Source organism: Oreochromis niloticus, linkage group LG4 (assembly GCF_001858045.2).
Source record: "Oreochromis niloticus isolate F11D_XX linkage group LG4, O_niloticus_UMD_NMBU, whole genome shotgun sequence".
Taxonomy (NCBI): domain Eukaryota; kingdom Metazoa; phylum Chordata; class Actinopteri; order Cichliformes; family Cichlidae; genus Oreochromis; species Oreochromis niloticus.
Window position 1 is genome coordinate 8145121 of NC_031969.2, and position 13360 is coordinate 8158480.

At 42.7% G+C, this 13360-nt stretch overlaps 1 protein-coding gene across 2 annotated transcripts in view; it reads left to right on the plus strand.

Annotated features, from left to right (window-relative positions):
• The first annotated feature begins 1014 nt into the window (after nucleotides 1-1014).
• Nucleotides 1015-13360, plus strand: part of LOC100707073 (myosin-9) — a 29174-nt gene continuing 16828 nt past the window's right edge. For both annotated transcript variants that reach the window (XM_003443073.5, XM_005468499.4), the window contains exons 1-2: nucleotides 1015-1171; nucleotides 11616-11947. In XM_003443073.5, the coding sequence (XP_003443121.1) occupies nucleotides 11621-11947 (327 nt within the window). In that variant the 5' untranslated portion in view covers nucleotides 1015-1171; nucleotides 11616-11620. The remainder of the gene's footprint in view (nucleotides 1172-11615; nucleotides 11948-13360) is intronic.

Below are 13360 nucleotides of genomic sequence, written 5' to 3' on the forward strand. Positions count from 1 at the left end.
GGTGGAATTTTTTAAAAGGGTAATTGCGTTTTGCATCACAAAAATAAATCCACATCACCTGGTTTCTCGCATCTAAGAGCTTGGGAAAGTGTGGATAAAGTTTTTATATTTAAAAAATCCCTCTGGTGGAAGCAGGAGCCAATAAGCTGAAATTGCTTGTATGTAATGGTGACAGGATGACTGAGTTTTTGAAAATTGTTTAACAGTGAAAAATTCAAGGCCCTCTGCAACCATGCTGCCAAAGTGTGGGTCAGCCACTCAGCTGCACACTGGCCTTCCTGACCTCCTTTTAGAGTGGAGACAGCCTGTTTACAGAGAGGAGTGCTCCACTATTAATACATCTTATGTGTTTAAGCAGACAGAGGTGGGTGTAGAGTTTCAACAAACCACTGCCTGAGCTTTCGTTACACCTTAAAAAAGAAAGAGACAGACAGATTAGTAATATGAGTAGCAGGCAAGCCTGCATGTGCATGATTTGTCTGCTATCTGACAGCAGAAACGAAATCAATCACATCTGGAGCCATCTGTGCTAGTTGTTTAGCACAGCGCTCAGGGCAGACTAGACCTCGCTGACACACGAGGGGAGATCCTGAGTGATGCAGTTCATCCTGAGAGTGACTGGTACTTATATGGTCATAAAAATCCTTAGCATGCACATACCTCTCTCATTAAACACAGCTTTATCGGTAACCTCTCTAGTCTCTCCTCCCTCCTCTCAACGCTTTCAAGTTCAGTTTTTTTTTCTTTGTCCCGCCTATTCGCTGTCACCCCTCCGCACTGTTCCGTCTTTAGAAGAAGCTGATTGGACAAAAGTGTCGAGGATTAACAAAGGACGGCGGCCATTGGCCAGGGGGCGGATATGTGACAGCTGGGTCCCGCCTCATCCTGAACCCCACCCCAGGCTCCGGCGGGCCGTTCGCTGACTAAAATTACGCAAACCAAAGACCAGCCAGTGGAAGAGGGAGGGAAAAAGGAAGAGGGGGGGAGAGAGAGAAAAAAAGATAGAAAGAGCGACTGACTGAAGTGGAGGAAGCGAGCTCTGTAGTTTAGCCTGAACTCTTCGAAGCTGCTGCCGACAGGAAGATAAGTTTGTCTCACTGCGACGCTGACTGAGCCACACGGTTGTTGTTAGCCACCCTCTTAAAAAAGGCATCCTGCACCCCAAAAGCAGGTAATTTCTTTCAACTTGAACACTTTTGTCTGCCATGCTTTCTCCATGTACTCGTTTCTAACTCGTGCAATTCGCTTGTCGCCGCAGCAAGTGCAGTGAACCAGGAAGCAGGGCTTTTTTTTTTTTTCTTTTTTTGGCTAGTTCAGCGCTGCAACTAGAGCAAGCTGCTCTGGGTGGAGTGGGACCTCCGTCAGAGTTTTAACCCGAGCTTTATTTAACTTCACAGCACTTTAATATTCAAATAATATACCGACCATAAACTTTTAATACACGAGTGAGTGTGCAGTATGTGAAGCGTAGGTCTCAGTACAGCTTCAGCGTTGTGGCAGCTCGCGAGAAGCTAAAAGTCTTAACGGTAGAGGCAGGAAGTGATTCGCTTGAATGAATGGCACCGTGGAAAGAAAAAAAGAGAGAAAAAAAAGCCGGGGGAGAGTTTGAGCTCAAGAGAAGAGGTGGAAGTTCAGGCTATCCGAACACCGGCTCGGTGTAAGATATGAATGCTTAGTTTGTGGTGGTTGAACTTATCGGTGTGTAGCGGTGGGAGACAGACACAGAGTGTGGCCGGTAATATGTCTGGCTGGCAGGATGACGTCAGTGGATCGCCGAGCTGAGCGTTTCCGCCACTGACCAGCTTTACCCATACTAAACCATATCACCTGCATGTCTGTGCACTGCTACTGCCAACATGGTAGCACCAGGAAGGCTTAAACAACGCTGACAACACGAGGAACACATTTGACTGTGATTTTTGGGAGAGGCATAGAGAAGTAATTTAATGGGAAAACTCATAGGAGCTGGGCTAATATGGATGTTTCAGAAGCTTAACTTGTTCTATGTGATTGTCTGTACTATGTGAAGTACATATTTCTAGATAGATTTATTAATAAAAATATTCTAGTTCACCTGGGAGGCACTTAACATTTATTATCTCTTAAGATAAAAGTCCACTGGCTTTCCAGTAAGGCTAAGGTTTCATTCTTCATACACTCATTGATTGCCTGATATGAAAGCAGTGTTTCCAGTCAGCATTATTCCAGGCCAAGATAGTGAAGAACGAAAATAGAGATGCATGTAAAAAATGCAGTGAATGTTATCCACACAGAGGATCTAAAGTCATTAAGGGGTGAAGCAGAAGGAAGTATTTCGCAGAGGGAGATGGGCATTATGATAAAAGATGTGGTTGTTATGTAGATGAGCCAGATGTTAAGTCAGAGTGGTTCCTGCAGTGCCAGCTTAAAATGACCAGGCTTGTCTTGTAATTACAATGCGGTCCACTCTGATGAACATTAGCCGGGCAGCGTGACTTCTTCCATTTATAAGAGCTGGAAGGGCTCGGTATCAGCTCAGTCTGAGTGCATTTTTATTTGTGCAACCCAGTAACCAAAATTTACCTCAAAAGGCTTTACGATCTGTAAAACATGAGACGCCATGTAATTTTAGAGCCTCGAAAGTCATCACAGGAAACTTTGAGTTCAAGCTCGGGCAAAGTGTGCATGCGTCTGCAGTGGAAATGCTGATCTGCAAGGGCTTCATAACAGTCTTCTGATAACTTCGCAGGACAGAGATTACAAAAAAAGCATCTCTAGTTAGTTCAGGCTCAAAGAGAACATGCATGTTACGGCAACATTTGGGCCAATCACAGATTTTCAGTGTCCCATTCAAATCAGGACCAATCATGTCATACCAGTGTGCATCCTCCTGAGTGATGTGCTTTGTCAGTATCATTTGTTTGCATCCGTTAGATGACGCATAGTTGTTTGCACTCAGGGACTGTGGAACGCACCCTCTCTAGTCATTTAGGCTATGACAAGCACCAAAGTTCAGCATTTTGGGGGAAGGAATGCACAAAGTCTGCATCAAATCAGAATTGGGCATCCCAGCAGCTTTGGCACTCCTCCACCCAAACCTGCTTCTCATTGTAGAAGGTGTTCGTGGTCTCAGAGGGAGGCAGCGTGGCACCTTTTTGCTTTTGAACAGAAATGCTTATTTCATATCAGTTGGTTTCTGCCAAGAAAGTCTTAAACCACAGTGCAAGGTTACTACAGTAACTATGCTTGCAGGCTGAGCAGTGATCAGTATTAGTCATTGTAGTAGCAGAAGAATAGCCACAGCTTGTGCAGAATTCTTCTATAAATGGCATCTCAGGGTGATGTTTCTCCGGATGAGTCTCCCTGAGAGCAGCAGTCATGTGCTGCGATGCTTGAGAAATAAAGTCTGATGCTTGAAGGGTCACATGGGGTGACATGTTGTATGTCATATCCTGTTATTCACAAGAGTCATTTTGGCAAATTAATACATTGTGCAACATCTTCTCTGGAGGCCAGTTCCCCTCTCCCTTTGCCAGTTTCGGTGCTGTTATGGAGCCCCCCTGCAGAGATCGTTACATTCCATCATTCATGTGTCAGCAATGTCCATACTCGAGGCCCTCCTGGGGGGGCGGCAGTTATGTACTGTAGTCCTGACAAAATTGAATGCAGGCCTCTTTTAAAATGTGAACAGGGTGCTGGTGTGTGAGGCTGTTCAGTCTTTTCAGAGTGATACGGTCTGAGGGAACTTGCCTGTGGATGTTTAGATTTCATTGAAGAGTGGATGTCTCAGCTGGGGAAGATTACTTGCAGGCCCCTTGCTTCTGTTGCTCTGTGGAGAGGGCAGTGTGACATTATTTGGCACATCGCAATCTTTTACCCAGTCACAGTGTTCTTTGAAGAAATGTCAGGTATCCCTACTCTGCCTTTATGAACTACATTCGCATGTGCAGTAATTTAGATTGCCAAGAAAAACAGATTGGAATATGTGCTGGGCTTTTTTAGGACTGAGAGTAATGGGGCATAGTTGAATTAATTATGATACCTGTCTGTTGAAAATGATGAGAACAAAAAAAGGTTCTGACTTTTGAAAATGTGACTTTCCTTTGGTTTAGCTTTTATCTTTTCTTGAAATAGTTTCTTAATGTTCAGGAAAATGGTAATGTTGAAATTTGGGTGCGTCTTTCACACAAGATTCACAAATATAAACAAAACATTCCTGTCAGAGGAGATTGCCAAGTTTTTTTTTTGTTTGTTTTTTCATTATCCATAGCAGAGCCAATCATATCCTATGTAGCAGTGTCAGCTGTGAGCGACACTGGCTTAAACTCATTTTTGTGTATTTAAGGCAGTATCAAACATTAACACATTTGAGCCTGTGGAGTCTGAATGCAGTATATCATTAATGCTGGCCTTTAATTCAAGTCATTCAAACTGCTGCTTTCTCCTGAATGTCTCTTCTAATTTAGCTCTGCCTCAGTTAGTGGTTGACCCGACTGCTCTCAAGGATATGCAGACCGTGGGTTTTTTCTTTCTTTCTTTCTTTCTTTCTTTCTTTTTTTTTAAACCGCTCTGTATTTCCTTGTTGTCTCAGTCTTCTTATCAGACCTTTCTCTGTGACCTCTGTTCACAGTGCATGTTCTTCGTTTTACCTCCCCTGTCTCTTTTCCTCTGCTTATTACCCCCCCCCCTCTTCCTCCCTCACAGCACACACCTGTGAGGTTTCAGTAGAACCCAACAATGCCAGGAAATGACTGTGCTCTGACTTAGTCTACATAAACAAAAGACTTGTTGATATTTCAGGTCTTGAAGGACAGACCTTGACTTATGCCTCCTTGTGGCAATGGCTCAGCAGATGGTGCTTCTTTCTGTTCGGTTACACTAATTATGAAGTATTGTTTGATTAGAGATTACAGTCATACAGTTGAGCCTTCTCCAAAATCTTGTCTTGTAAAAACTTTTTCAAAGTTCTAGTTAGCATGCTTTACTTATTCATGTAAATGTACATTTTTTTCTTTAGTGTGAATCAAGAAAAAAGCTGGGTGGAGGTTAAAAGGCCTGAAACAGGGAAGGTGGCTAATCTGCTGTGACTGTAGTAAAGCTCAGTTGCCTTTCTGCATATGACCTAAATGTACTTTGTCCATGGTTGGGTGGGCGTGTGTGACCTACACACCTGGTTTTTTTTTTTTTTTTTTGTAACTGTGAGTAAAAGCAATTGATACTTGGGACGAAGTGAAAGACAGTTTTGCACTATGAACTTTGAAACTTGCTGAGTAATAGGTCTAATATTTGACTCCCGTTGGACAGTTTATTCACATGTTAATCAGAAATTTGACTACATGCCAGCTGTCCAGGTTGTCAGACTGTCATGTGGTTCTCTAAAGACTGTTAATGTGTTGTTTTATGAGATGGGGGTTTTTTTTGTAAAGAAGACAGCTTTGTATTGTCTGAATCTCTCAAAGGGAGTGACCCAAGTAGCGATAACAAGTGATAAGGCTGAGACAAACCACATGGCAATCCACAAAGTAGAAGCAGCAGACGGAGGCTGTCTGCTGGTATACTTGAATGTTTAAGAACATATGAAAAGTGAAGCAATAAAAGTAGATTTCCTTCATTGTGTCTGTCAGAAATCAAATGCGTAGCTGTTCCAGTGCAGCTTTCCTCCTAAGAAAGATTGCTGCTGACAAACAGAAATGTGTATCTTAACTCCCTTCTGCATTCTTTCACTGTCTATTAAAAGGCTTACGTAACGATCTGTGAGCTATCACATAGTCAATACTGTTGGAGTGTTTTTCTAAAAGGGCAGGCGAAGTAACCAGTCGTTTGGGCTGTGGTGTAACAGGGTGGTTGTTTCAAAGATAGCTGTGAAATTTGTTCTGTGACCCTGAAACTGTTGCAGTTGTCAGGCAGATGACCTATTTCAAACGATCTGCCCTATTTGTCATTTAAATCAACATCGAATCTTAACTATTGCTTGGATTGGGTGGAGGTGAAATGGATATATTGGAAACTGATGACTTAAAAGTATCATTGAAATGCTTGACTTGAGGCAGTATGTCGAAAGATCATGTTCCCTCTCCAATTCTTTTTTTTGCACTGTCTCCACCGTAAAAACTTGTGTTGTGATCAAGTGCAAGAAAGTTAACTTAAAGTAAAAGAAGTGCTTGAAAAGGTCAACTAGAATGATGTGTAGTTGTTGAGCTCATAGACTGTATATTAACGATGAACTTGGCAGTGTGATGGCACCTTTTGGTTAGTAAGCCTTGTAGTGTTGCGACTTTACCGTCTTGGTGTTTTAAAATTTGCAAGATTGAGTGGATCTGACTAAGAAACTGAGAGACAATAGTACCTTATCTGTCTACCTACACATGTAGGCCACACCAATAGCATACACTTCTTTATATTTTTATGCTCTATTGTGGTTGTCCATTCATAAACTAAAAAGAAAACGTAAACTACTTACTACGGTAACCAAAGGAGTTGCCCCTTTGCTGACCAGTAGAAAAGTATGTCCATCTTTGGTATACAGTCTATATGCTGAAAAGTGAAGTCACTGTGCAAGTGCATTAAATCTGTACTCTTGTGCTAATGCTCAAAAGGGCCTGACTTCGATCTGTGAAAAGAAGTGCATTAGTTTAGAAGTCTGAGAAGGCAACCTGGTTCTCATTTGACTGACAACATCAGACTTTATGGTCTTAGAAGCTGGTTTTCAGCATTATTTGATCTAGGATAATGTTCATTTTCAAACAATGGTTTAATTTTCAGTAAATATTGAGAAATCACTATTGCATGGGGATTCCACACAAATTCACCTCTCGTTCTTCATTTCTAGTTTAAAAATAATGATATTAAAAAATTGATGGCCAAAATGCACAAGCAAGATCTTTACAACAAAACCTCATAACCAGTAGGTGACATTATGGTGGCTGTGTCTGTCTCTGCATACAGTGTATGGTTGAAAAGGGCCTGCTTGGCACTAATTTAACGACGAGAGGCCTAACCAAACACTCATAGTTCAATTGTTATATCCACTATTTCGCTGTCAGTCAAATCTAATTCAGATGAACACACTTAAACATGACTGTGGTGTCGGCGAAGAAGTTCACTAGCTCATCTGAAAAGGTTGTGGGGGGTCAGACTAAAGTCTGAGGTCATATGATGTTGTAGGGGCCCCTAGCTGCAAGTGGTAGATGGCAGTGGCTAGCTTACAGTGCAGTGAAATTTGATCCTGGTTGGGGCAGGAATGTGAAAAGTAATGTGGAAAGTGATGTAGGTCTGTCATGCAGTGTGGTTATTTTTCCAGCCAGGGCTTAATTTACTCCTCAGTCCTCAGATCTGCACAGCATGGGCTCAAGAAAAGCGCCACCTTTCTTCTCGTCGAAAGACTCGCACACAACAAGTTCCTCAAATGGCAAAATAGTTTTCTCAGCTTGTCATTTCCTTTTTTCTCCTCCCCTCCCTTCTCCCTTGCCCCACCCTTGTGCCAGTTTCAGAGGAGGAGGGTGAAGGAGGTAGAGAGAGTTGACGTGTAAGCCCATAATGAATTTTGACTGACTCGGTACCTTAGCGGCTCCTGTCTGGCACACACTCATGTCATGAGAGGGCAGACTTGCAGTGATCAGCTCAAAGTGCGAGGGGGTCGAATGCAGTAAAGCCACGACAGAAGAGCCATTGATGCAGTAAAAATAGACAAAGTAGTATTTGTTGGAATGAGTAGCATAAACGGATGAAGGGTGTCAACGGGGCAAAACAATGTCCACAGCATGAGAAAGGCAACTGAGGACGAGCAGGCTTGGCTCAGGTTATGCTAGTGGGATGCTGTGATGAGATGCTGTTGGTGGGAGTACAGTGTTATTGACTTTGCTCCCTTTCTATTAATAATCCTGCCAATGTCAGCTCAGCACAGCTGGCTTTATGGGTTCCTTTCAGCTGGAGCAGGAGGGTTTGACTGTACATGGTCAAGTTGTGGTGGAGGTTGTCACGACTCCAGTTTTTATTTTTATTTTTTTTAAATCTTTAACTTGGTGAGGTGGAAAAGAAAGATGGGGTGTTTTTAACTGATGAATCGAGGGTCTCAGTTTTAAAAGGTCTTGGGTTCACCTGCTTTCTAAACGTTACGTTTCCCTTTTCCTTTCCTTGTTCCTCCTGCACTTCTTTCTAAATGTCCTGGCTCCTGCATTACTTCCTCTGTTTGGAACCACACTGGTCTTTGTGATGTAGTTTTGCACACCGGCCTTTGTTCTCGTCCTCGTGTTGTCTTGTGGTTCCTCTTCCTCTTTCAGCCAGATTGTCTAATGGGGTAGAGCTAACTAACTCTGTTGTGATTTTTTTAAATATAATTTTTGAATGGGTTTTCAGTCATTGCTCATAAAACTTTGCCGTGCTGGTTTCAGGATGACTGTCCAAGTATCTGCCACCACGTAATCACTTAATAAGTAATCTGTGTTATGAAAATCTAGATGAGTTGAAGTGGGGCTAAGCAGAATAGATGGTGTTTTCGCAGCCAAGTGTCGCTCCACAGACAGGGATTCAGAGAACGCTTGATTCTTACAGGATTATGGATGCATTGGCAGCAGGGCTTCAAGAATAGGAACCGGGGGGGTTCATGAGCTTTAATGCACAGTGTTTTATCTCAATGTCAAGTCAACATCCAAGACTTACTGTAACTGTTGAGCTCTATGGGGAAAAGCTAGGCTCTAAAATTGGCTGTTCTTTATCCCTCGTCTTCTACCTTCTATATAGAACAGCCCTTGCCAAGCTAGAATAGCTGCTGGGAGTAATTTTAGACCTCATTGCTCTCTGGAGAGCTAGTTTGAAGTATGTCACGGTTATCTGTGTCAGGCATGTGAGTCGGACTATGGCAGACGTCATTGTTAGTTTGGACTTTAGTCCTCCTCTTCTACTGCTTGGCTGATTCTTTTCTTTCTTTTTTTATAGGTGACGATAAACTGACTTTATGTGGTTAGGACAAAAACATTTTGAGTAAGTCAGACATAATGTAACTGGGAATGGACAAATAGGAAAAAAATCTGTGGATTAATTGGTAAGAAAAACAACTGCTTGCAGCAGTTTCCAAACATTAAATGTCTAAACTGCAGTTTCGTATGAAAGACTTCTGGTTAACATTAATTTAAAATGAATAAACTAGCAAGTATTTGATCCTTAAGCAACTTGACTGCAGCAACAGATGGTGTGTGTATTTGTTAAGATTATTTGATACTTTTTATAGTGGCCTGGCAAACATGTCGCCCTGTACCTTTGAATCATAGCAAGCTAAAACAAACCAGAGCGCTGGGTGTGTTCTGTTTCACTTCTTGTTTTTGCCAGACAACAAAGCTACAGGGATTATAATCAGTTATGGCTCGCATACAAACTCTGCACGGGGCCAACTGATCTGAATTTAGAGGGACAAGTAATGGCCAAAAGAAGTTTAAAGGAGTATGGGAGCACTGTCAGAGACGCACTACAAGGAATGAAGAGCTCTCAAAAGTATGGAGCAATGTTTGTGAAACCCCTAAGGGCACACTTGACATGCTAATGTGACAGGAAGAAGCCCTAGAAAATGGGTTTGAGAAAGATGTAAGGGGAGAGGTATATAGGACAGAAATTTGTGGAATGCCTTTGCATGCTGTCTGTCTCTGATAAAGAGTGAGTATGGGAGGAATGTGACCCTGAAAAGACTGGATAAACAAAAGGGGAGGGTGGGTGCTGGTGTTAGGATTGTGCACAGGGAGTCTGAAGGCAGACGAGGAAGCTTGTGGCCAGCTGAGAGAGAAAGCAGGACAAATTTGCCCCACGTTCTGTTAGAGGATGGGGTCTGTAGACCACAGATGAGCTAGTGGGCGTGGTGCGCAGTGATGGACGTCAGCTGTGGTTCAGCCTGACAGAGTGCTGATGGAGGACATGGAGCAGCAGGGGTCATGAGAAGAATGGCTCTGCCTCTGCTTTCTTTCTCAGAGCTCAGGGTTAATGTGCTGGAACAAGCAGCACTTTTGTATCTTAGTACTTTTTTTGGTTTAGGTCCTCCAGAGTCTGTCACATTGAGAACAATTTATGAATGCTTCAGAGTTTAAAGGTTGTGTCCCTCTGGCTGAGAATCTCCACTGTTGTAAAGCAAGAGCAACTATACACAAATTCACTGTACCTCTAAATTTGGGGCTTTAGGGGGAAATGTGTGAGCTGTGAAGTCTGCTGTTGAACTGCTGACAGCTGAAGGAAAATGTACATGGCTTTTTGTAAGGCTCTGGAAATGCAAGACTTGTAAATCAGTGGTGTGTACAAGCAGCATTTTATTATGCTGAGCATGAGTAATTTGAACCTTGTCCCACTGGACCTGCAGTGTGAAATTGCTCTCATCAAACACTTGACTGCCTCTATATATTCATTTAGACACAGGCATGACTACCTGCTGAGCCCGACCTCTGCTGTGTTTTTCTTGACGTTTGCATATGAGTGACGAAGCATATGCAAACTGTCTGTGTGCTCTGCTCCCCTCAGAGGTGAGGGAACACTAGAAAGGACCAAGAACCCTGGTGATGCTGGGAAAATTGGTGTGGGTCTCCCGCTGTGCTGGAATGATAATTGAGATAGTAAAGGCTGGGGTACCGGTGTCGGTGAAAGCAAACTACGTTCGGTTAATTGCTCACAGTGTCTCTGCACTCACTGTTTGGGCGGTTTGGCTGTAGCCTGCTCGCGCCTTTTTTCTTTTCTTTTCTTTTTCTTTTTTTTTGCTTGCCTGCCTTACTGGTTGTACTAGTCTAGTCACTTTCCATATGGGTTAAACCACAGCACTCCCTGTTAGCAAGCTGTTATTTATAAGCGTGTTTAGACTAGGCTGAGCAGAGATTTCAATCTATATGATTAGACCTGATGTTTATCTTTATGCGCTTGTGTGTAATGTGAACTGCAACATTCAGTGTGAATCTCATTTGTTTTGTATTCATTTATAATTCATGAGTTTTATCAAGCTTGGTAGTTCTCCTCCTACTTGATAGTTTTGCAACGCATTAGTGAGAGAGGAGGAATTTTTGGATGGGCCTCAAGGTGCCTACTCAGTATCTATTGGAAAGGGGAAAGTACGAATGACATGTATGTGGGTGGCACCACACAAACATTTAAACTTCCTCTAAATAATAAACCAAAACAATCAAGCAGGAATGTGAAAAGGGACTTTTCCTTTAGTTCCTGCAACCCCTTGATAAGCGCTATAATTCATCAACCAGTTTATCTCTCTAAAATCAAACGAGCACCATGACCAGCCAGTAAAAGACTGTGTACTGGAGCAGTTAGCCAAACTGGAGGCACCCCTGTTGGTACGGCTGTGTCTGTGATCCGGACACGTTTCTTCCCTGCCGCTCGAAATTTGATTAGGTATTCACAGCATTTAGCCTCGGAGTAACAGATCCTTGTTTGACCGGTTTCCTTTATGTCAACGCAGATCCGTATTGCTCTTGTACATTAGTGGTGACCTGTGCATTCCTCAGAGATTACACGTGTAGACAGATGGATACCAAATAGAGAAGGAGTTAAACAGGAAATTACCTTTGAAGATGTGAAACTGCTCATTAAACTCTAGTGTGACACTAATCTCCCTGCACCACTAACGACAAACATTGTTTCTTTTTCTTTCTGTAAAACAGCAACCATGTCGGATGCAGACAAGTTTCTGTATGTGGACCGTAATGTGGTCAACAACCCACTGGCACAAGCTGACTGGGCTTCCAAGAAGCTGGTATGGGTGCCCTCGGAGCGCCTGGGGTTCGAGGCCGGCTCCATCAAGGAGGAGCACGGCGACGAGTGCGTTGTGGAGCTGGCAGACTCTGGAAAGAAGATCCGAGTGAACAAGGATGACATCCAGAAGATGAACCCCCCGAAGTTCAGCAAGGTCGAGGACATGGCTGAGCTCACGTGTCTGAATGAGGCATCCGTGCTGCATAACCTGAAAGAGAGATATTACTCTGGTCTTATATATGTAAGTATGGAGCACTGACCTTCTCTTGCTCTGTTTATTCTGTCTGCTGAAATCTAACATCACAATAATCTACTAGATGTGATTTCTAATTATATTCACCCACATATATTATTAATTTTGGATTCTAGTATAGTAGCTTTGCAAGATTCAAGGCTTAAGCTGCAACTGAAAATGACATTCAATTAAATGATGCACTAATATGTTGATTTTCTAATAAAGAAAATACATTTTCTTCATGTTCACTATTTGACTGCAGACCCATTATGCTCACATCAAACTGTGTTTTAATTCTAGGACTTCTTATGAATCACAGTTCAGAATAGATTATTACACTGGGCTTTGGTGCAGCGCCTGACCTCATCCTGCATGAAGCAAGCTGTTTCAGCTCTTCTTCCTTTGAAGAAAAAAAACAAGCTTTGTTTTGATTGGCTTCCCCTCATAAACAAAAGGTCTGATCAGCAGTTGGGTGTGGCTTTTGCGCCCACAGCCAGAGCTGTGTGCATGAGATCACCATATTAGGGATGGCTGCTATCGCTGACATCATTCAGACCCAAGAGCAGGAGAAAAACCACAAACAAAACCCTCTGAAAACTTTGCTTTTAGCTCGTGGGGATTACTTCCTCATAGACTTGCCTCATAATGTCAAACGTTAACCAGGTTACTATTGTTATAGAAAACAAATGACAGGAAAAAGGAAGAGCATAGCTGTTCCCCACTGGCTTATAGAAAACAACCTACTCTTGAACCCTGTCCAACCTCCTAATTATCTTGTTAAGCTCCAGTGCAATGACAAATCATACACACTGGCTTTTCTTATAAAGAATGTGAGCAGTCTTTTAACATACTAGTGGTATTTCAGCAGTCTTCTCCCTCAGTGTTGTCCCACTTTGTCTCTCTTGTTTGATCTGTGTGTGTATGTGTGTTTCGGAGTCTTGTAAACAGGAAGCTGTAGGGAACAATACAGTCGGGAGTGTGAGAGAGATGAAAAACAGTTTTGGCAGAGATGAACATGGAATGTAAATTATGTTGTAACTGCTCTTGCTGCCCCCATAATGAATGTTATTTACTCCATCTGGGCTGGGAGTGATTTTGGCCTCTTTGACTCTGCGATGTGTGACCCGGTCATATCAACACAGCCCGTTGTACCCCTCCCTCCAGAGACCCAGGCTACGGTCGGTTTGAGTGGCTCCAGGGTCTGTAGTCATGAAATTGACCATCTCTCGGGGGAACGCGGGTGTACAACAGAGGGAAAGATGCCTGGTACAAAGAAATTGGGAGGGCAGCTCAGGAATGCGAAATATTAAAAAAAAAAAAAAAAAAAAAAAAAAAAACAACCCTTCATTTGTTATGATATGAGGAGAGATGACTCCAGATATACAAGATACATGACTTATTAGTTTTATAGAAATGAAT